Raw genomic sequence first — 21918 nt, 5'->3', positions numbered from 1 at the left:
TTCTACCAAATTATACACTTATAAGCCTTTCTAACAATGCTTTTCTCTGTAATATAAATATGATGTAAAATATTACCAGCAAACAAAAATAAAGTAATGCTATACCTGACAACAGTTATGGCTAATATCAAGCAGTAGTTTCTTGCAATTATTATACATTATAAAACAAACCTGCAACAGTAGTTAGCACTATCGTAGTTTTTTGTTAATTTTTATATGTCATAAATATCTGAAGCAATATATCTTACTAAAACATTCAATTGGGTGAAAACACTTAGTTCTTCCCAGAGGTAAAAAATGTTTGCTTATGATAAGTTATGAAATTAGTAAGAGTGAATAAGTTAGACTTAATGACTTAATAATATGGTAAAGAATGAAATCTAACCCTTAATTTTCGTACCATATTCCCTTAAGGCTACTGCTAAGTCGGCAGGAGAGATATGTAAAATAAAGCATCTGAAATGTGATAGTTATAACTAAAGTATCAGTGATGGATGTTTCTGGCATTTTCATTTTAAACATAATAAAAACATAACTACATTCAATAAATTTAAGGAGGTTAAAAAAATTATTTTTAAAATGTTTATTGTATTTCTCCGAACAAAAATTTAACACCCGAGTCAAACTTACTTTTTCTACAGAAGTCAGCTGATTGTTGTTTTGCTCGCGACCTCGTCCCCGGTTCACCAAAACTTGACGTAAAGCTGGTAGGAAACGTGAGAAGGTGACTAGAGGAGATTGAATAATATTTTGAGCAGACATGTGTCTTTCAAGTGGTCGGAAGTTTAGTCTTTCTTGACCATCAAAGAAAGCTAAATTCTTAGGATCATGAAGAATACTCTGAGTCTGATCTTTGACATAAAGGCATGTGTCTGAAGCAACTCTTTTTATATTGGAAAAACTGTGTTCTAATGGGTCTTCAAGCCATTCTAAAGAAGTTTGGTTACCTTTCTGATAAATAGAATTTTGAAAATAATTAGAAACTGAATATAAGTTGCAGTGTGAATCTTGACATTTATTATTTTTACTGTGTGTTTTCTGAATATATTCTTTTTGACTACAAGAAATATGATTTGTTTCTTTTTGATTGGTACATCTGTTCTGAGTTCCAAAAGAGGAATCTGAACCAGAAGATTGAAGTTCTACCTGAGTTTCTTGGTGTATTAGTTTCTTTTCTTTTTTCATCACATAAACTTTTGATGTTATGGATTCACTATCACTTCCAATAGAAGACACAGAGTGACTGCTGTCACTAAGAAGATCTTCTGCTAAATATTGCAGGTCAATTGAAGTAGATTTCTCTGCAGTTTCAACTTGACAAGCTGTAGATGTAGATAACTGGTCTGACACAGCTATCCATCTTGCATCATTTTTTCCAGACTTAAATCCCTGAGGTGTAGGCAGACCTAGAATTTTATTACTGTTAGAGTCAAAGCGTGACTTGTTGGACTGTGGAGAATTCTCATCTAGTTCACTGAAGGATGAGAATTGATGAATTAAGGGCGAGTCTCCAAGACCACTATCAAAATGCCTCACATCTTCCTCGTCATCACCTTTAGGTGAGAGTCTAGTTGATGAATTTTTTTCTGAGGAGGAGACAAGCTTTCCATTTTGAATTGGAAAACTATCCAAGTCTTGTTCAAAACCCACACACCCATCTTCAGTGTTTTCTGACAGATGTCTTTGACTCTGTGAACCTTGGAGTAATCCTAGACCACTGTCAGATGATGACATCATTATGGAATCTATATCTACTGTACTGATTCCAGGGTTTGGATGACCTGATTCTGAGTATACTGTAGGGTCTAGTTTAATATCAGATGAGGTTTTGTTTGCATTTATTTCTGTTTGTACATCACTAGACATCGTGGAATAACCTTCATCCTTCCCACCATGTTTTGCTAATTTAATTTCAGTGCTGGAAGACGTGACACATCGTTTTTCAGGTGTCTGAATAGTTATATTTAGTTGGTCCATTGCTTTTGAATCTGGCTTTAACGTTTTGTCGGTCTTTAGAAAGTGTGGAGGTGAAGAATGCTTATAAGAATTAGATTGAACTTCTTTCTTAAATCTTGAGAAGTTCATATCATGTGAGTTTTCAAGTTTGCCACAATACTCTGTATTGCCTATTGTCTCACGCTCTCCCTGACCTCTTCGAATCACAGTATTGGTGCATTCTTCTCCTAGGTAATTCATCATTGAACTACTTTCACCTGTGTACCAATTTTCAAGGAGACTGTTTTTACCTGGAGAAGCTAAGTATTTTGGACTCTCAGAAACCCTTGATGTGGTTGTTTTTCCAGTCAAGAAAGTTGATAAATCCATTTCTTCATAATCATTTCCAGAAGTATTGTTAACTGTGTATCCTAATGTAGGGAAACTAAAACTGTGTGGAGTATCACAATGAAACTTAGGAGTTATATTTATGGTAGTGGGCTGTGGAATGCTCGGCTCCGATTTGCAGGTATCACCATGTTGAGCCAATAACTTACTAGACATTACAGCAGGGTAATTACACTGAAGATGTGAAAGACAAGAAGAATATTTGTTTATTGATGAGCTGCAATAAAGTTTTGAATTTTGAGCAGCAGTAACTTGTACACCAGGACTTGCATTTGTAACATACTGAATATTGCACTTTTTTGGTACTACCAACTCCTGGGAATGAGAGAGATAAGGAATATTTTCTGAAGTTGAATAATCTCCAGAGGAGGTTTCTACGATATCAAGACCCTCAGGATTAACAGATAACCTCTGATTGTTTTGATTATATTCCACCTGCTCTATATCTTTTCTACAATTATCTATTAAAAAACTATAATTTGCTACATCACTCTTTATTTGTTTCGGAGTTTTATCTTTCAACATGTGTCTAACATCATGAGACTTAAGTTTATGAATTTCTCCTAAATCCACTTGTTCTGCCTGAAAAACATAATTACAAACTTCATCTCTGCTGTAACAGTCTTGACATGAAGGTTGGGGAATGAGATCAGACCACCCTTTCATCACAGTTGCCTTATGAAAATCATGAGCGGTACTCGTTACCAAGGATTTTGCTAAAACACTTGTATTTGAAACTGAAGGTTTTGCAAAATATCCTATTGTAGAAGAACGGTTTTGCAACCACCGAGGAGGCGAGCTCATTCTGGGAAGTCCCGGATGTGATATAACCTGTAACAACAAAATCTGATGAATTTTAGGATGTTCTTAAATGTTAGAAACATTTGTTATATATATCTTCACTGTAAAAAAAAAAAAAAAAAAGTCATATGGTTTTAACCTTCCTTAACTTTACCTTATTAATATGTTTATAACACTTTGCATGTACTAGCCATTTTGATTTTACACACACATGCAAAGCAATGATTCTAATATTCAAAAGGGCATGAAAATGGGTGTCTCTCTCACAAAAAATGTCTTTAACAGTGATTAATTACTTTTTTTTTTATTGGATGTTCAAAGTCATGTCAATCAGTTTATCAAAAGTGGGAATTTAAAGAAAATATTTCTGCCACAGAGAAAAGCTTGAATACCATATTCTGGTAACCAGTTCTCCCAGTTCAGTTACAAAAAAGCAAGAGAGAGGCTGTCAAATGAAAATATAGATTTTCATAGTTTCATTTTCTAGAAAAATACAGGAATCTTATTTTTTCCTAAGAAATAATTTCCAATCTATCAGGTTTTTGTTATAGACTTTACTTAAAGTAAAGAACTTAATCCTCTTGTTCAAAATCCAGTTCTTATATTTTTAAGAAACATAATAAAACATATAGTTTAGGTTATCTTGAAATAAAAAAAAGGTTTCATTTACATCATTTCCAAACAAAAGGGACACTTTCAAAATATAAGCTTTAATAGGCTTTGTAAGTTTTCTTGGAAGCCTAGGTGATAGATAATGAGGAAAGATAACTAGAGGGTGATATACAACGTGTACATCATGAATTGATCTGGTTACTACATTTCTTTTTCTGTTTTGTTGGAAAAGTGAACACATTGGGAAAACATCATAAGGTACTTGACCTTGCTTATTTTGTCCTGAAAGTGTACGTGCTGGAGGTGACATAATGATGTGAGGAAGAGCAGTTTTGTGCAGAAATTAGGTCTTTTGATTTCTTTTAAAAGAAAACTAATATCAAAAGTATACCTGATAATTGTTACTGAATTACACCATGTTCAAGATTAGGATATCAAAGCTACTAGCAATGAAGTTTAATCATATTGTTTTTTTTTTCCTGTTGTGACATCTTAAAGAGTTTAGGTGGAACTTGTTAGAGACCACCAAACAAAACTGATGAAATTAACAAGAAACTATTCAGTAAGATACAGAATTCAGCTAAATAAAATCACAACATTAACGCCTCCGTGTGTTTAATAATTATTTATATAATGCTGAAAGAAAATACACCCTCCAAACATTGTGGTGAACAACAAAATCTACCATTTTCAAGAGCTGTTTACAACACAGAATTCCACATATTCACTTCTGTGGTACCACCTAAATCTCTTTTGAAAATCACTGTTCTGTTTCTAATAGTTTCTAAAATTCTCTTATATTTCATTCTTCATATTAATCACATTGTTCCAATCAATGACATGTGAAGAGGGCGCCACATCTTCAGCCAAGGCTGAATCTCGTTTTCAATTTATCGATTGCATTTTTATGTTCTCTTATTCCAAGTTTAAATTTTCATGTTGTTGTGGTTTAAATTATATTGGAAAAGCATGTATAATTCTGAAACTTAGAATACAAGAATGTAAGTATACAGTTGATAAAAGTAAAACAAGCAATTCAATAAATTATTCAAAAGTTCTGATGATATTAACATTTTGGATGTTGTTGACTGTTATGAGAATAATAGTGCTTTATAACAGAATGTGTTTTTGGCAAGCTGGATAAAAAATGGCAGATGGCATTTATCCATAGTAAATACAAGATAATATAATATATGTGGAATATCACAATTTTAATTATAATTTTGATGGGAATAGTTTCAACAGTGTTACAGAAGAAAATGATCTTTGTGTTCTGATTTATCATTCTCATAAGTTGTCCCATCAATGTGCTGTTGTTTGCAGCAGGCAAACAAGATTTTTTGTTGTATGTACAGAAGTACGGAGACAATTCTGAAAAGTTAGGGTAGACTTGGCATATAGTGCTTCATATTGGACTTTTTACTTTAAAAAGGATATTGACTGCTGGAAAAGTTTCAGTGAAGGGTTACTAGGATGATATCTGGGATGGAAAGATTGTCATACTTGGATAGGTTAAGACCTCTGAAATTATTTTCTCTTGAAAAAGTTAATGGGGATCTGATTGAAGTGCTTACGATTGCTAAGGGAATCAATAGAGATGATACATATTTTTTCTTATTAATGATAAGTGAATAAGACAGCTTTATTTTTCTAAATGAGTTGTTGGCCTCTGAAACAGATTACTTTCAGACATGGTAAATGCAGTTAATTTAAAGGAGTTTGAGGGACACTTGAGAAATTTGTCTTTGACTTTATATTTTCAGAGTATAATTCTTTCATTACAGCCTCAGTGGATTACATGGATCACGTGACCATCAAAATTTCAATACTATAGCTTTTAGCACATTTAGTGTATCTTCATAAAATTTCTGAAGCTTTTAGTAAACATTACAGATTTCAGTTGAAAAACAACTTTGAATAAAATATTTTTACTAAAACCTTATCCATGAACATATGTATTCAGTGTTGGCTGTTTCAAATACTAAATTTTTAATGTAAGATTAAAAATACTTTTCTTAATCTAAATATTTTCAAATTTCATTTATATGATCTCTAAAGCTAAGCCTTATAAATAAATGTCAAATGTTTTTATTCAGAAATTATTTTTGAGAATTTCTACTTCTAACTTTTCTACATCTTATTCCTAGGTTTATTTTACTATCAGTGGCCTGAAGTAAAAACAGGCTGAACACAAGAGTAATGAATCACTGATTCTGATATTAGCCTGTTTACTAACACTGTAATAAGACACTGTGGTTAGCAAATAAACTCATGCAGTGTAATTACTATAACTTTCTTATTGAGTTTATCACAATCTCAGCTCTGAGAACACAGCAGGAGAGGATTTACTGGCTTTTTACAGTAAAGTCTACAGCAATAAAAGTAGGGGAAAATATTTATGACATGGTTTTTACAAACCAATAAATTTCCTAAGTATCTGAATGTTAGTTATCCTTTTGGGTGGTTGGAATTTAGCTGTACAATGTCAGTGCTTATCAAAATGTACACATATATTTTTACTATTTACTCCTAAATGTTTAATTTTTCTAAAAACAAAAAATAATAAATAAGATATAAAAAGCAATGATTTTTAGTACTTACTAAGACTTCCTGTAAGCCATATTCATTCTCTCAATAGGAAGAGGAAGACAAATTTTTATGCATTTCAAAGATGCATTTTGAAAAACCAAAAAATCCTCAAATTATTATACTAACATATACAAAACCACTAACCTACTTGGCTCTCTAACTAAGCTACAAGTGGGTTAAAAAAACTTATTTTTGTTCACAGCAATAATTTAGTCAGCAGATTTCTAAATTTAGTTAAATTACAAGTTTCCACTTAAAAACCCTATTACTGATTTACATAGGTTGGAATGCACTATTTTCTTATTGGTTATTTACATGTATTTAAGACAAGTAGATGTAACTAGACAAGATGTTTTAGAAAAATGAAATAGTAACCCAGGTTACTCTAGTAGATTGACAAAATATATTTACATTTCAGCAAATCAAAGAGATGGGAGTTTCTTATTTTATATCTTGTTTGTAAACATCTCATATCTGAGTTTCTAATTTGTCAGTCACTACAGATATATGGTAGACATAATAAGACATGCCATATAAAATACAAAATAAGCATATTTAGTAATTTTTGTAACATTTTCTTTCAAATTAAGAAACTAAAGCACACAATATTAAAATGTGAATTGTAAACTATGCCATGATGCCAATTTTATTTACATATTATGATAACAAAGTTGTGTAATTAAATTATGAAAATAACTCTAAAATGTTGTGATGCATGCCCTGTCCATAGTGAGACAGTTAATTTAGTGGATGGGATGGTTTAGATGGACTAACAAGGTTCCTTGTTGTCCTGTCCTTAAATTATATGCACGTGTATTGTGTGTACCCCACATTGCTACATTTTTATCACAATGAACAAAGGCTCTTTAAAGTTAAAAGTGCAACAATTAACTTAATCGCATTGCCTAAAATTGATTCGAACAGCATGAGAGCAACTTCATTCAGCCATGATTTTGAAGTCCTTAGCTAGAAAAACCAACAAATCTTAGTTCAATTGAGCACCTGTGGGATGAATATTAATTTCACACTTTTACAAATAACCTTCAAATTCCTATTATTTGAAAAGCAGTTGCAGACCATGCTCCATGACAAGTGAGTTCCAAACTACTAAGAAACCTTTTAGAACCTTGTAAAATCCAGGTCACAAAGTCTAGACTACTGCCATAGAAACAGATCATCTAATTTAAAATTAGATGAGGACCTGAACAAAACACTTTAAAATATGAAATCTTTTTTGCATATTGAAAAGAATCTAGAATTTGAATAATTTATCTTAGGGTACTTCTATATGCAAGCAGCATTACAAAGAAAATGTACAATTTCACTGATTTAAATAGTTGTACATCATTTCAAACACTACTTAGAGCTAGTCAAAAACCAATTTAACTGTTATTCAATTAATATATTTTTACAAATTGTTGTGACAAAGAAAACTTCAAATATTTATTGTGTTTATATATTTCCAATTTCTTTATTCTGACTGAGTTTTGTTTGCTTTTTCTTTTAGATGTCTGACTGAATAAAGCCTTGTTTGTGATTTTGATTTTAATCATTGTGGCATTACACTAATAATCAACTTTTTTACTTCACAAATATACAAGAAATTATGACACTTCAAAACAATACTGTACTGTTTTGATTACTGAATAAAAGCATATGTACAGTAATAGTTTTAGCCTAAATCATTTACACAGATCAGAGCTTCAAAACTTCTTTTATCTTCATAAGCTTTAATAACTGTTTTTTTAGCCCCTTTAACTCCTAAATTAGTAGGTTTCCCTATTTTACCAGCCCAAGTGCAACATGAATTTTTTCTTCCATTGTAACATTACATACAAGATTTTGTCTAATATTTGACCAAATAACAACAAGGAAAGCAAAACAACCTACTGATTCAACACTTTCTTAGCAATTCTAAATTTTATAATTTCTGCAATTTTCTATTTTTAAGTATCTTATTTTTGATTAAGATACATACATTTCTTCCACTGTTTCCACTCTTGACTGAGTAGTCACTACATATACTAGCCAATGAATCTGTACTATCTTCAGAGTGACTAGTGCAGCTGGGTGAGAATCGACTAGTTCTCTTGTTTGGGCTCTGATTAGATTGTCCTAACTCCAAAGTCTATAAAAAGAAAAATCTGTACAATATTGTCACATCATTATTATACATTTCTCTGTTACAACCTTGTTAATGTTGCAAACACCGAGCTCTGTTTAAAAAAAGAACTCAGAACTTTAACATTGTTAAAATGATTTCAATCTCTTAGAATTTATTACTCAATAGAAATATTTATGTTCTTGAGATCAATACCCCAATTTTTTCATAAAATGTCACACCATAATCAAATTTACCTTATGAAGTCTCTTCACCCACAAAAAAGATGTTTTATTAAAGCTGTATATAATCTGAGTTCTTCCTTTTGATCTGACAACCAATTCAACAACAGTGAAAGTGCCAGATTATCATCTTGACTCTGCTTCTAGTCTTACTGATCTACACAACCAATTCACCAACAGGTGAGAGTACTACATTATCTTGACTCTGCTTCTAGTCTTACTGATCTACACAACCAATTCACCAACAGGTGAGAGTACTACATTATCTTGACTCTGCTTCTAATCTTACTGATCTACACAAACAATTCACCTACAGATGAAAGTACTACATCATCATCTTGACTCTTGCTTCTAATCTTACTGATCTACACAAACAATTCACCTACAGATGAAAGTACTACAGCATCTTGACTCTGCTTCTAATCTTACTGATCTACACAAACAATTCACCTACAGGTGAAAGTACTACATCATCATCTCAACTCTGCTTCTAGTTTTACTGATCTACACAACCAATTCACCACAATGAAAGTACCACATCATCATTTCGACTTTGCTTCTAGTCTTATTGACTAAAGTAACCAATTCACTTACAAGTGAAAGCAACAAGTCATCACTTTATCTTTACTTGATCATAGCATGTTAATTGGAAACATTATAGCCATAATCAGATAAATTTAAATAAAACACAGTACAATAATTTAGACTAACCTGCAATCTTCCAGCTAATACCATATCAACAGTATCTTGATCAGCTGAGGTAGTGGATGTGGGCCAGGATTTCTGCAGCAAATCCCGATGATACAGCTAAAGAAGGAGGAGGTTTTATATACAAGACAAGCCTTTACTTTTGAAGTCTTCAACAAGAAACAGGGTTGCCAGTTCATGCTTTATTTAACTGAAATGATTTTATTAATTTAGTGTGCTATTAACTATAAGTCCTAGAGAAACCTTAACTCCCCATTTGACAGTTCATTTATTGATATATCAGCAAAGTATAGAAATATGCTAACATTTAAAAATGTATACATATACACAACCACACATTTTAATTTCCAAACGATAAATTAAAAAAAAACAACTACTGTCGACCTAAGCATAATTCTTTTTCTAGTACTTGAGAACCAATTTCTTTGGAAAAAAAATTATACTGTTACTGTTCCAAAATGTGTGTGCTTATGTTATCTTGATAAGAAATGGTAACAGTTATATGTTTTAAATTTATACAACAAATTTCTAAGAATATTTTTGTTTAATGGGTGTATTACCAAACAGTCTTTTTGTTTCTTTTCAATTGTTGAACTTTGGAATTGAATACCTGTTGTTTAAACAAGACTGTTAAAGCTTTGTTCTGCTGTTCCAGATCCTGGACTCTGCTTTGTAGTTTTCCACATTCTTCTTGTAAACCCTACGGTTAAATAATACTTAGATATTTTAAACCTGCAAATCAACATATATTTACACAACCATAAGAAAAGCACTCTAACATAGCTATCAATTAAGTTTATTTTTTGTACTGAAAAGAAGAAATTCCTTATTAAATAAAGCTGTGTAACAATAATCAGGTAAAAAGATCACATTTTTTACCTGCAAAATAAGATCATAAACAAAAGCTGAATGAATATTTTCATTTATTCTGCATGTGTGATTAACATAAAGGAAAATTAAAAATAACTGAATAATACGTACATCAACTTTTTACCTTAATCAATATGTTATCTTTAAACCATTTATACAATGTAAGATTAATTACTACACATAAAAAATTATAATAGATATGGTTACAGAGAAAGGTAAAATAGCACTCATGACTTTGTACAGTTACTTTTGTGCTTCAATATAATATGTGTCTTGTGTAATTACATTTTCATTTATATTTAATTTGTGATAAGTAATTGTTTTTGCTAAGTGATTCTACTGGCTTGCTAATTATCAATGATCTTGATGTTTTACCATGAGCAGTTATCATTAATAAGTTGGTATCTGTGTGTACTTAAAGCAAGTATCTTGTATGGCCTTCAAAAAAACAACACAAAAAAACATTTGCTGTGAGAACAGTTTTTGTACTGTCTTCATTATGAAATGGCTCTCACAAATCCAAATGTCATGACAGTTGTGAAATACAGTGATCTCCAGTTTATATTTATAGACTGTCTTATGTTAAGCAGCTGTCAATAAAAGCTTTGAAAGAGAAGCATGTGAGGCTGCACTGGGAATACATTAAATACGTTTTGGCATGTTACACATGGTGCACGAGTGACATCGCTGACACGTCTGAAATCTTACAATTATATCGCGATTATTATAATCAGCAGGTTGTTACTGTCTTTTAGCAAATATTAAAATTCAAGTAGTCAACTTCTATGATAAATATACATGCCCTACTAAAATTTAAGAAAGCCCTTCAAATTAGCAAACAGTACCAAGCATAAAACACCAACAACTTGTACTTTTTAAGCATTTAAACTACTGATAAAAGTTTAACACTTCTGAAAGAAACCAAATAATAATTTTCAGTTCAATGATGTGTGGCAGGATGATATATTTATATAAAACTTTAAATCTAACAATTCTGGTTAACAGTTTCATTGCAGAATATACACATAAAGGAAAATTTCAAACCTTTTGTGCTAGTAATGTTTGAACAACCTGGTTGGCAACATCGTCAAGGCAATGTTCGTACTGTAGTCGTCGTTGTTCGTTCTCTACAATAAGAGCCCGATTCTCTTGTTCTAGATGCCTAACTCTTTCTACGAGAATTCTACATAATGATTGGTCTCTTTGCTGCTCGTGGTCTTTGTTCTGTGATAAAAAAAATAGCTGAAACATGTCAATAAAAATTCAATTTTGTTTGATTTTAAACTTACTTTATGATCATTCTAGACATCTTTATTTTTATTATATGATCAATATTTAATATTTTATGTAATGAATAACTTCTTACAGAGTAAAAGTTAAAAACAATTGAGTACTTTGTGTTCCAGACAGAGACAAACTATATTTGTGATTACATAGCTGTTTTTGTTTCCCAGAAAAATAAGCAGTAAATGTCTTCTTCCATTTTATGTATATATGTATGCACAACAATTTATTCAAGGTATTTACCCACTATAATTAATATATGCAATAAAAATGAAATAAGATTTAATAATCATACTTAAACAACTGATACCTAAATACCTACTTGCATCTAAGAGTAATGCTAGACCATTTTTGTATAAAACTTTTGTGAATAAATTTACAATTAAGTGTTTTCCTAAGAATGTGAATTTTCTTGTAAAACTAGTAGGTTTTAATTTATGATTCTTCAACTGTTTAATTGTTCAGTCACTTTAATTGGCTACCCCTTGTATTACAGCGGTACGTAAGAGGCACAGATTAGGAGTGCTAACATGATAGCACAACATACTGCTTTCCCAAAAGAAATAATATTGTAGTAGTAAGTAAAGCAACTTCTTGACTAGCATTTAGGCCAAAGTAAGCAGCTTTCAACAAAGTGTTTGACTACTGTACACAAAATTTCTGTTAAAAACAAAAATACATCTAGCAATAGTGCTTTGAAGTACTGCCTTGTAAAAAAAATATTTTTATACTACGACCAATAAAATTAAAAAGGTAGGAAAAAATATAAGGCTATATTCAAGTATCAATGAGAAAATATATTGGTATTACAAAAATAAAACTTATTCACACATTCACTTGTAACAAGCAAAGTAGATGTAATGTAACATGAACAACTTGACTAAGATAGGTTTGTGTGCACAGATGTGCATAACACACATGTACATATATAACCAGACGATAAAAGATATTAAAACTGATATCACAGAGATGTTTTGAAATACCAATGTATACTCATTTCAATATAATCAATAAAGACAATAAATACTTATAATGTACAAAAATACTTAAATTATACATTGTTGAACCTAATCAAACAAATGCTACTCTTTAGATAATGTTAATAAACTTTATGAGATTCATTTTAATAACAAAATAAAACAAAACTAATTAAACAAAGAACATAAAATTATATAAACTGCAAACCAAACTTACTGATACTTCTAAGCTCTGAAGTTCATTCAAAAGCACAAAATTTTCTTTTTCCAGAGAAGCCAAACGTGTCTGATACTTCCTGATTTTATTCTGTAAAGAATATAAATGGAATATTTAACTTGCACATTTATGTATTTAATTACATATTTTTAAAAAAGTTACCTCTTCTGTTAGTTACTGGTTATAAAACACCTTCAAATTTTCATTTCATGTTTTGCTTTACCCACTCCTTTGGGTTGAACCAGTTTCTTGAATACAAACCTTTCATGAATATTGGCTTGAAATAAACTTAATTGTAACATTTTTTCTTATCTAACACATATTTTAAGCAACTATGAGTTGGTGAATGAAAACTAAATACTGTTCCTATGAATTCTATTGATGGAATAACTTCATAAAACCTCAATTATTCACAACCACTGGTATGTAAAGTAATGACAAAACAAGTGACCTATGAAAAACCTTTGTAGCTACTGGTTCATACCTTACCACACCTGGCAAAAACTACTTGAGTAATACTTCTGGGTATAGTATTCATGTCTTATTTTATCGGTAAAACTCCAATATCAATAAATTATACACATCATACAACAGTTTTCAAGAAACATTAAATAATAAAAACCTTTTTTTCAAATTTTTTCCCAAAGACTTCACAAGACTAGAAAATAAGTTATTTTTTCATCACTGTCATCTCATTTCATTTCAAGCTGCTAATTATAATATTTAATACTTTTACAGTGTCTCAGAAAATAGCTTAATGCAAATCTTAAAAGTCCAGTAATCTACAATTTCAAGTAAACTTTACTATTCAACAAGCCAAAACATTCCATTATATTTCAAAGTAATAAAAACAAACATACTGTTTTCCTGTTAGCAACTTGTAGAATACAAATTAGCTTTGAAATACCTAAAAATCAGGACAGTTACCAAATTACTTGTATTTCTTATTTAAGATCTGAATATTTTCCACACATATCTCTTGAGATAAAAAAAATACATATGAAGTCTTATCTCAAATACTTGATTAACCAACTAGCAAAACTCCATCTCTATTTGAGGACTTGAACATAAATTGGTTTACTTCCAACAAGTTTCAGTATTAGCAATAATATTTAATCATAAGAGGATCAACATCCTACATGTTTTCTCTATAATCTACCCAAGTGTTTAACTTTGATTGGATAAATAATATTGGATAAATTAATAGTAATTGGTGTTTAACAACTAGATAAATTTACTACAAGTTTGAGTAATATGACTTACTGGATAATCATTTTCTTATTATCTTCAAGAGTGGTTAATTTTCTGAAAACTATAATATATATTTTTTTCCTAGGAAAATAAGATATTTTGACTGGATTATTTGGCTTTTGTCTGTACATGAATTTCTGCTTTTATGGCTTGATTGTAATGATGTATCTAAGCAATCACATTTTTGTATGTTTGTTGTAAAAACAATTCACTACAGAAAAAATTCAAAGTAAGAAAACTAGGTAAAGAAAGCAATTAATATGTCACTAAAGAAGTTAAACTGTTGTAACATTAAGTTTCTAATTTACTTTTAAACTATAATACTCTAAAGCCATATATTAAAACTTTTTTCTTCAGATTTTGAATAGAAAGCAAATCTGTAGCTAGTCTATTCTTTTAAAAAACATAGAAGAAAATGTCAAATTTATTTACAGGTAACAGCAGCCTGTGTTAAAGATAGCTGATCTTCTATGACATTTCAGGTAACTTAGATTTTGGGAAACAGAAGTTACCAAAAACTGTCACTACCATAGGCTGCTACTATGCATAAAAAACGTTTATCAGACAGCACAAATACATAGCATGAACCTTCTACAAAGTATTTATTACTAGTTAGGTATAAAAGGGTTACTTCAGTATTAAATATCTCCTTTCCAAAATTATGTTTTTGAAAGAGAAAAACTATCTGGTAATTAGGAAACTAAAAGCAGTACATATCCAGGAAGTTCTAGAATACCTCTTTAGTTTTGTTTTTTTTGTAAAATACAATTTAGTTAGCCCTAGTGGCATAGTGTTATGTCTGTGGACATACAATGCTAGAAACCTAGTTTCAATAGATGTGGTGGATGAGCAAGGATAGACATTAAGTAGTTTTGCACTTAAACTACAAATAAAATTTAATTAAAACTTTTCTTCAGCTAATTTTCATTGTCTTCACAAGCATTTCCAAATTATTTCAGGTCAAGTGGCATTTAAAGATATATTGAATATGAACAGAGTTATTTCTTTTTCAAGTAGATTCACTTAGTTTAAATGACCAAATACCTTTTAAATAGAAGCTTCAATGTAAATTTACTGATACTTACTTCATATGCTAAGGAAAGAGAAGACTTTTCATGTTTCAAGTGGTCAATACGAGACTTGAACTGTATTATATCTTTAACCATTTCTTCCATTCTGGAAGAAGAACAAGCTGTCAACACACATACACACAAGTTCCAAATATAACACACTATGTTTATGAAGTAAATGTTATAGGAGAGTTCCAGTACTTAATACCATTTATAACCAAGCAGGAGTTTTTAGCTATGATTGTCAAAAATTAATATGTACATTCTATAATACAGAAAATGCATTCAGAAATGATAGCTACAGGACATCTTTTAGTTGATGTAGACAAACAATGATGAAATGTTTTTTTATATGTTTTTTTAAATTATTTCAGTTATAACCAAGACAAGGGTAAAAGAACGCAGAAATTTGGGCAAGACAAATCTGAATTCCAGATTGTTCCTATCATAATATATCATGTTACATCTGACAAAGTAATGGGAAATGGAAGTATGAAACCTAGAGCTAACTACAGCACTATAAAACTTAAAACCTTCTTGGAACAAAAGATGATAAATATTAGAGTATAAAGTGAAAAAAATAATTATTCCTCACATTACAGGCTTAACAATATATAAAACTAAAAACATCAAGATGACAGAGGTCACTTTTAATCCACACACACAAAAATACCAACCACCCTTAAATCCATCTTTTGTTTTTACTTTTTTTCTTTGAACATCGATGTTCTTCTTGTAAAAGCAAGTATTTTCAAAATATCCATACTGTAAATGAATAATATTTCACTTTTTAACACTAAAAATCCATTTACCATATTCTAGTCCTTTTGAATGACAAAATCTCTGACAGTATAAGCTATTTTTATCTTTGTAGTATAATCAACAAATTTCCAATTACTACTGTAGAAATAGCTATAGTATTCCTAGTGAACTACACCCAACAGGTAAGCTGTTAAGTCAGTTAAGTAGAAAGTTTAACAATCTGAAATGCACAGTACAGATAAATCTGACTTGGCCACAAATAAAAGAGAATAATGGTGTGGTTTCATCATAAAACAATATTTTATTAAACAATTTGGAAAGACATTATTTCAGGAGTGAAAACAATACTTTTCTATTTACTTGCAAGGTTAAGTTTTTGTTAACTGAATACTAGATGGTAAAAGACGAAATTCACTTAACAAAACCAGGACTGTTCTGATCAACAAGTAACTTTGTTCAGAACACTAATACAACACTAACATCCATTAGACTATTCAGTATATGTCATCAAGGATAGCAATAAAGTGCAACTACTCCAAAACTAAAATTTTCAATTTCTTTTCTCCATACACAAAACAAACTTATCAGAAAGCACATTAAGACCAGTTTAACAAATTATTTGCCAAGTCAGCCAAGTGTGAATCTCAATAAAGGCACAAGTAATGCAGCTTTAGCTTAGGCATATTCTTTCTGTATAAAACTAGAAAAACTTGTTCATAAGTTCAGAAACCTGAACTAAAATAATATAAAAAAGTATGAATATATATATACACACACACACATACATATATATAGGATTCCTGGATTGCTTACTTTATCTACATTTCATATAGCAACCTATATCATTAACAAAATAATAAACAACAAATACCTGTTTTAAAAAACAAAACCTCCAACAAGTAAACTTCTTTCATCATGCAACTTAACAGACCTGAATAACAACTTACTTTTGAAAATCTTCTTCAAGACTTGCTAAACGAGCACTACAATGCTCATTCAGTGATCGCACCTCTCGAAGACATGCTTCTGCTTCTTGTCGATGCATTTTTTCTTTCTCTAATTTTGTTCTCAAGTCTTCACCCTGTTTATAAATGTACAAAGTGAGAAATATTCTTTATAGAGAATATAAAAAAAAACAAATAGGTCTTCTGGAGAATTATTTTCATCCAGTTTTAATATTCGCACTTAATATTTGGAAAAGACTTAATACAATAATGTATTTATTTTGTAATGACAAAATTCTGTTTCAAATATGTAAATAAAAACTGATCCAAGTTATTTTTGAACATCAAGAATGTGTAATTAGTTGAAAGATTAAAAACAAATTCTAAAATAATTTAAATTTTACAAACCACAACTAATAAGAATTTGTTACTTTGAATAAAAAAAAGCAAAAGTTTTGTCTCTCAGTCAGAAACAATTAAGATCAATAAGCCAAAACAAGAGTTGTTTCTTACAAAGACTTCAAATGAAGAAATTTATATAATGTACATACAAAATGCAGTATCAATACACAAGTAAAAGGATATAAAAAATCCATCAAACATGGAAAAAGAGCAAAGAGAAAGAAACAGATCTGAGCTAATGAATCCCTCCACTCAGCAAGAGCCAACATATCAATACAAAACTGAATTAATCCTTTACATATGTATTTAATAGACATTTAAAATAATGTACATTAATAGTAGTTTTTGGAAAGTTTGAACTTTGCCATTTTAAAAATCTCTGCATTGAATAACAAATGCAGTAAACTCATTTTCTGTAAAAGTCAAACTGTAAATATATGCTTACAAATCTTAAACCCATTACCCTATTACTCCATCTTTTTTATCTTTCCCTTTACTTAAACACATTATTTCCTAACTTGGGTATATACTTAACTAACAAATCAAGATGCACTGAAATAAATGTTGCTATTGTAAAAATGGGCCCTCTCATTACCCAACTCTTCTGGTAACAAAGGCCTGTAAATTGAAGCTTCATAAAAGTTTTGGTTTTAATAATGGATTTTCCATAATTCAACTGTGCAGATTTGGAAAATGACATTTGCTTTTTTTCTAACATATAATGATTTGTTTTTTAATTGGGAAGAAAGAAAAGATCTTACTTAGATCAAATTATTATTTTATTTACCCTAATGAACATTTTTTTATTATTATGTGATTTGCATGAATTTTAGAATGACCAATAAGACCCTCACATCAGGAGTGGTCTAGAGAAATCTATGGTTATTGGTTTTCAACATTTTAAATACAACAAAATGTGATTTCAATGAAAATGATTCACTTATGTAAAAGTAAATAGGATGTTTGTGTAAAATCTGTAAGTGAAAAAAAATAGATATTTTCAAATTCAGCATACTGGAATAATTCTAGAATGTGTAAGAAGTTCAAGACAATAAAACCAGTGCAGGCCTCTGTAATTTTAAACAACAGTAACTAAACAGTATGGACCAAATTAATATGTGTGTTTTCATTCAGCAAAGCCACCTCAGGCTATCTGCTGAGTACAACGAGGGGAATCGAACCCCTGATTGTAGCGTTGTAAATCTGTAGACTTACTGCTGTACTAACGGGGGACCCGAATTAATAATCCTCTAAATGCATAGGTTTTTTTTGCTTATAGATCAAGAAATAAAACTTAAAATGCTTTATTCAATTTGTTACAATACTTCATGAAGCAAGTTTAAAAGGTAACCAAGCTCATAGACTGATTTTTAACCCTTTTCTTTCAACTAAACAGGCATATAAATGTCTCTTAAGTATTAAAACAAAAACTCTCATTACAAAAACAACAAAATGGTATTGTACAACTAATAAAAAATGGGAGGATGACAAGTCAGAATTAGGCTATAAGCCATTTAGCCCATCAAGATCACATAAGATTCTTTCTGTGCTTGCACAAAAACTAGCTGGTATACACTTAAACAAGAAACTTAGTCCTAATAATGCCTAAAAACGTTTGTAAAATCAATGTCAAGAAACAGCTCATGATTACAAACTTTAAAGGCATCTTATAAAAAAGTTTATATTGATCCATTAGAGAATTTTTCCCTTAATAATCTGTTACTTTTTCAAGATAGTTGTATGTTATCCAGATGATGAAAAGGTACATAACTTTCAAATATCCTTTGACTAGCTTAAAAAGAAACAACACACACATTGGCGGCTTAAGGAAAGACTATTAAAATAAGTGTAGGATAGTTTGATCAGCAAAAGCTAAAGTTGTTAATAATGAAATCTAGTCAAACTGGATACTTGCTAGTAGTAAAATTCCCTAGGGGTAATTGCCTTTTTTATTCTGATATTAAAAGAGGCACAACTGGTAAAGATTGTATATGATATTAAATGGCCCAGAGGTAAGTTTGGTGCTAAGACTACTAAAATATGGATTTCATACTTGTGATGGGTAAAGCACAGATAGCACAGCTTTGAGATTATCAACAAACAAAGGTGATATTAAAGTTTTAGGCACTTTTATCTGCACTGGAAATATTGAGGTACTATAGAATTACCCAGATTAATTATTCAAAAGGAGAAATAGTTGGCAAGTGATCTTTAATTATAGTAAATAAATGTAAGATAGTGCATTGGGGTTACCACAATTTGGAGTACGTGTTTAATATAAATAAAAACTCATTTAATAGCATGAATGCAGATATGGATATTAACCAACTGGAGGATAATTCCATCAAACAAGTATTCTGAGGCTAGTAGCAAAATTAATAAGGTTTCAGGAAGTACTTACGATTAAAAGCCTAAAGAAGCAATTACTTCCTTACATAAATCATCAGCAAAGATTCACTTAGAATACAGTGAACAGTTTTGCTCTCTACATGTAGCAAAGGTTATTGGCTTATTGGAACGTATTCAGGGTAATGCCATTAGGATGGCTCTTATGGAGATAAGCTGGCATATCTTAATTCCTATCGAGTGGATCCACATAATATAGTCTAAAAGCCTCCGAGTTCTTTGTGTTAAATTCTTCACTTACCATGAGAGGACACTTGTTTATGATTTAGAAGACAAGGCTGACAATTTTATTTTTCTAACTTAGAGTGACTACCTTATGCTGTCATTTGTTGCAGTAAGCACTTTATATGAGCTAAGAATGGATAATTGATAACTTCCTAAAAATAATGAGTGGGTTTAAGATTTTGCTCTCTTTTTAAAGTATTAGAGCGTGAAGAGAAAGCCTAGAAGTAGAAAGACGAAATACTTATCTATATATTATGTTAAAACAAATTAATCTGGGCGTTACAGTGTAACAAACCACAGATACTCTACAATAATATCCGAATGCTTTAACAATTTTGACTTTTAAAATACTAAGCAACTATTTGTTTAAACTTGTTCCTCTATACAAGTTACATGACTTAGCGATTATAATACTGCCATAAAACCTTACCGTCTTGCACCGTTTTCATACTGAAAAATATTTAACTTCACAGACATATACTACGTCCTCTACTGGTAAAAGTGATGCACTTTCCACAACCACTTTTGGACTGAAGTAACTTAAAATCTACCAATAATAAAAAAACCAAAACCTAATTCTGAGATAATAAAGAATGTCCAAATCGATAAAACTCTATGCAACTGTACATACGTGTATATATACATATCATTTGATTGTAACATTGTTTTACTTCTATGGTAAACTTATTATACCTGATATCACTTAAGAAAACAAGTTAATATTTGGAATGTCCCAAGACAGGTGTTTGTTTTTAAGGACAAATCTAATAAATAAAAGATACAACATGCCAAATATTCTCTCGCAGAGAACCAATTTTCTTTTGCAAATTGATTTTTTTTTATCCAAAACGTAGACAAACATAAAGAATTATCTCGTTGTCTACATAATTGAATGAATTTATTAAATACATTTTCGAACTCGTCTTTCCTTACGCCGAATTCGGAAATTCAGATTTGACAACTCACATTACACACCAGACATGAATAGTACATCAAATAAGACTTGGTAAAAATAGCGAATAAAATACACAACATCCAATATGTTTCACACACAAAAACAACAACAATAACAAAAACAAAAAAACGTTAATGCATGACCTTTTAATATTTGCGAACTTACTTTTCAAACTAAAATATTTATAAATAAGTGGAGGTCGTGGCGGTTAATAAAGTTGCTTTATTCAATGTTTAGCTATTTCAAATTTAAAACTTGTTTCTCGTCGGTCATACAAATTATAATATTTATAGTTCCAACGTTTCACCAAGTACAATTAAAAAGTGAGCTCCAGATCTAGATAAGGAAGAAGACTTTCGAAAAGTCATCATTTATATTTGTGTTTTTTACAACAGGCAGTTGTACTTCATCACAAATACTCTGCCTAGGCAATCGATAACAGAATAAAAAAAACGTTGCGAATGGTTAAACAATTAATACTTCTATAAATAGAAACCTTTATCGTAAAATCAACTGAAATCAGCTAAACTGATATATACAACCGACGTAAGTGATGACATTCAGCTTGACTTTCAATGATGTCTGAAGTTTGGTAACATGAACATTTCACAATATTTATTTTGATATTTACCGAGGTTCATTAAATGCTTCATTTAACTTACTGTAAGAACAAAAGATCAAACCTAACGATAGCGCCTCATTCTTTCACTTTTCTTCTTTTATTCTCATAGAAATCTACTTTTAATTTAAAACGACTCCTAGTGTTTCTAGTCTGATTAATTTTAAAGTACAATTCATTCAAGTGTTCATAAAGTAATCCGAGAACGGCGGCGACGGAAGGTAAATATCAGATTATTTGAGTTAGTTAAATCACAAGGATAATGGACATTTCGTCTGATAATTTCTTATTGATACATTCTGTACGTTAAGAACACATGGGCCAATCAATTAACATTTTATCTGAACACAGCTAGCACCGTCGGTGTGATATAACACACGATCAAACTAATTTATAAATAAATTACCAAATGCAATACATAAACGTTTTCCAAAGGTGTTTGTAATTTAAAAACGGAAATATTATTTGAAAATCAAATAAACTGAAATACTTTTATGTGACACACTTCTCTGAAACTACAGCGAAAGTGTAACCAAACAG

At 30.4% G+C, this 21918-nt stretch overlaps 1 protein-coding gene across 6 annotated transcripts in view; it reads right to left on the bottom strand.

Moving 5' to 3' along the window:
• Window positions 1-21918, bottom strand: part of LOC143226211 (uncharacterized) — a 117355-nt gene that overhangs the window by 4017 nt on the left and 91420 nt on the right. For 5 of the 6 annotated variants that reach the window (XM_076456899.1, XM_076456902.1, XM_076456898.1 and 2 more), the window contains 8 exons: window positions 16775-16908; window positions 15081-15171; window positions 12745-12834; window positions 11311-11490; window positions 10007-10096; window positions 9400-9495; window positions 8324-8473; window positions 631-3174 (listed from right to left, as the gene is read on the bottom strand). In XM_076456899.1, coding sequence (XP_076313014.1) covers window positions 631-3174; window positions 8324-8473; window positions 9400-9495; window positions 10007-10096; window positions 11311-11490; window positions 12745-12834; window positions 15081-15171; window positions 16775-16908 — 3375 coding nt within the window. Of the gene's footprint in view, window positions 1-630; window positions 3175-8323; window positions 8474-9399; window positions 9496-10006; window positions 10097-11310; window positions 11491-12744; window positions 12835-15080; window positions 15172-16774; window positions 16909-20234; window positions 20354-21918 lie in introns of those variants that run through there. The other variant, XM_076456903.1, reaches the window with a different exon arrangement.

Source organism: Tachypleus tridentatus, chromosome 9, assembly GCF_004210375.1.
Source record: "Tachypleus tridentatus isolate NWPU-2018 chromosome 9, ASM421037v1, whole genome shotgun sequence".
In the NCBI taxonomy this organism is placed as follows: Eukaryota; Metazoa; Arthropoda; class Merostomata; order Xiphosura; family Limulidae; genus Tachypleus; species Tachypleus tridentatus.
This window is presented reverse-complemented; position numbering and strand designations above follow the sequence as displayed.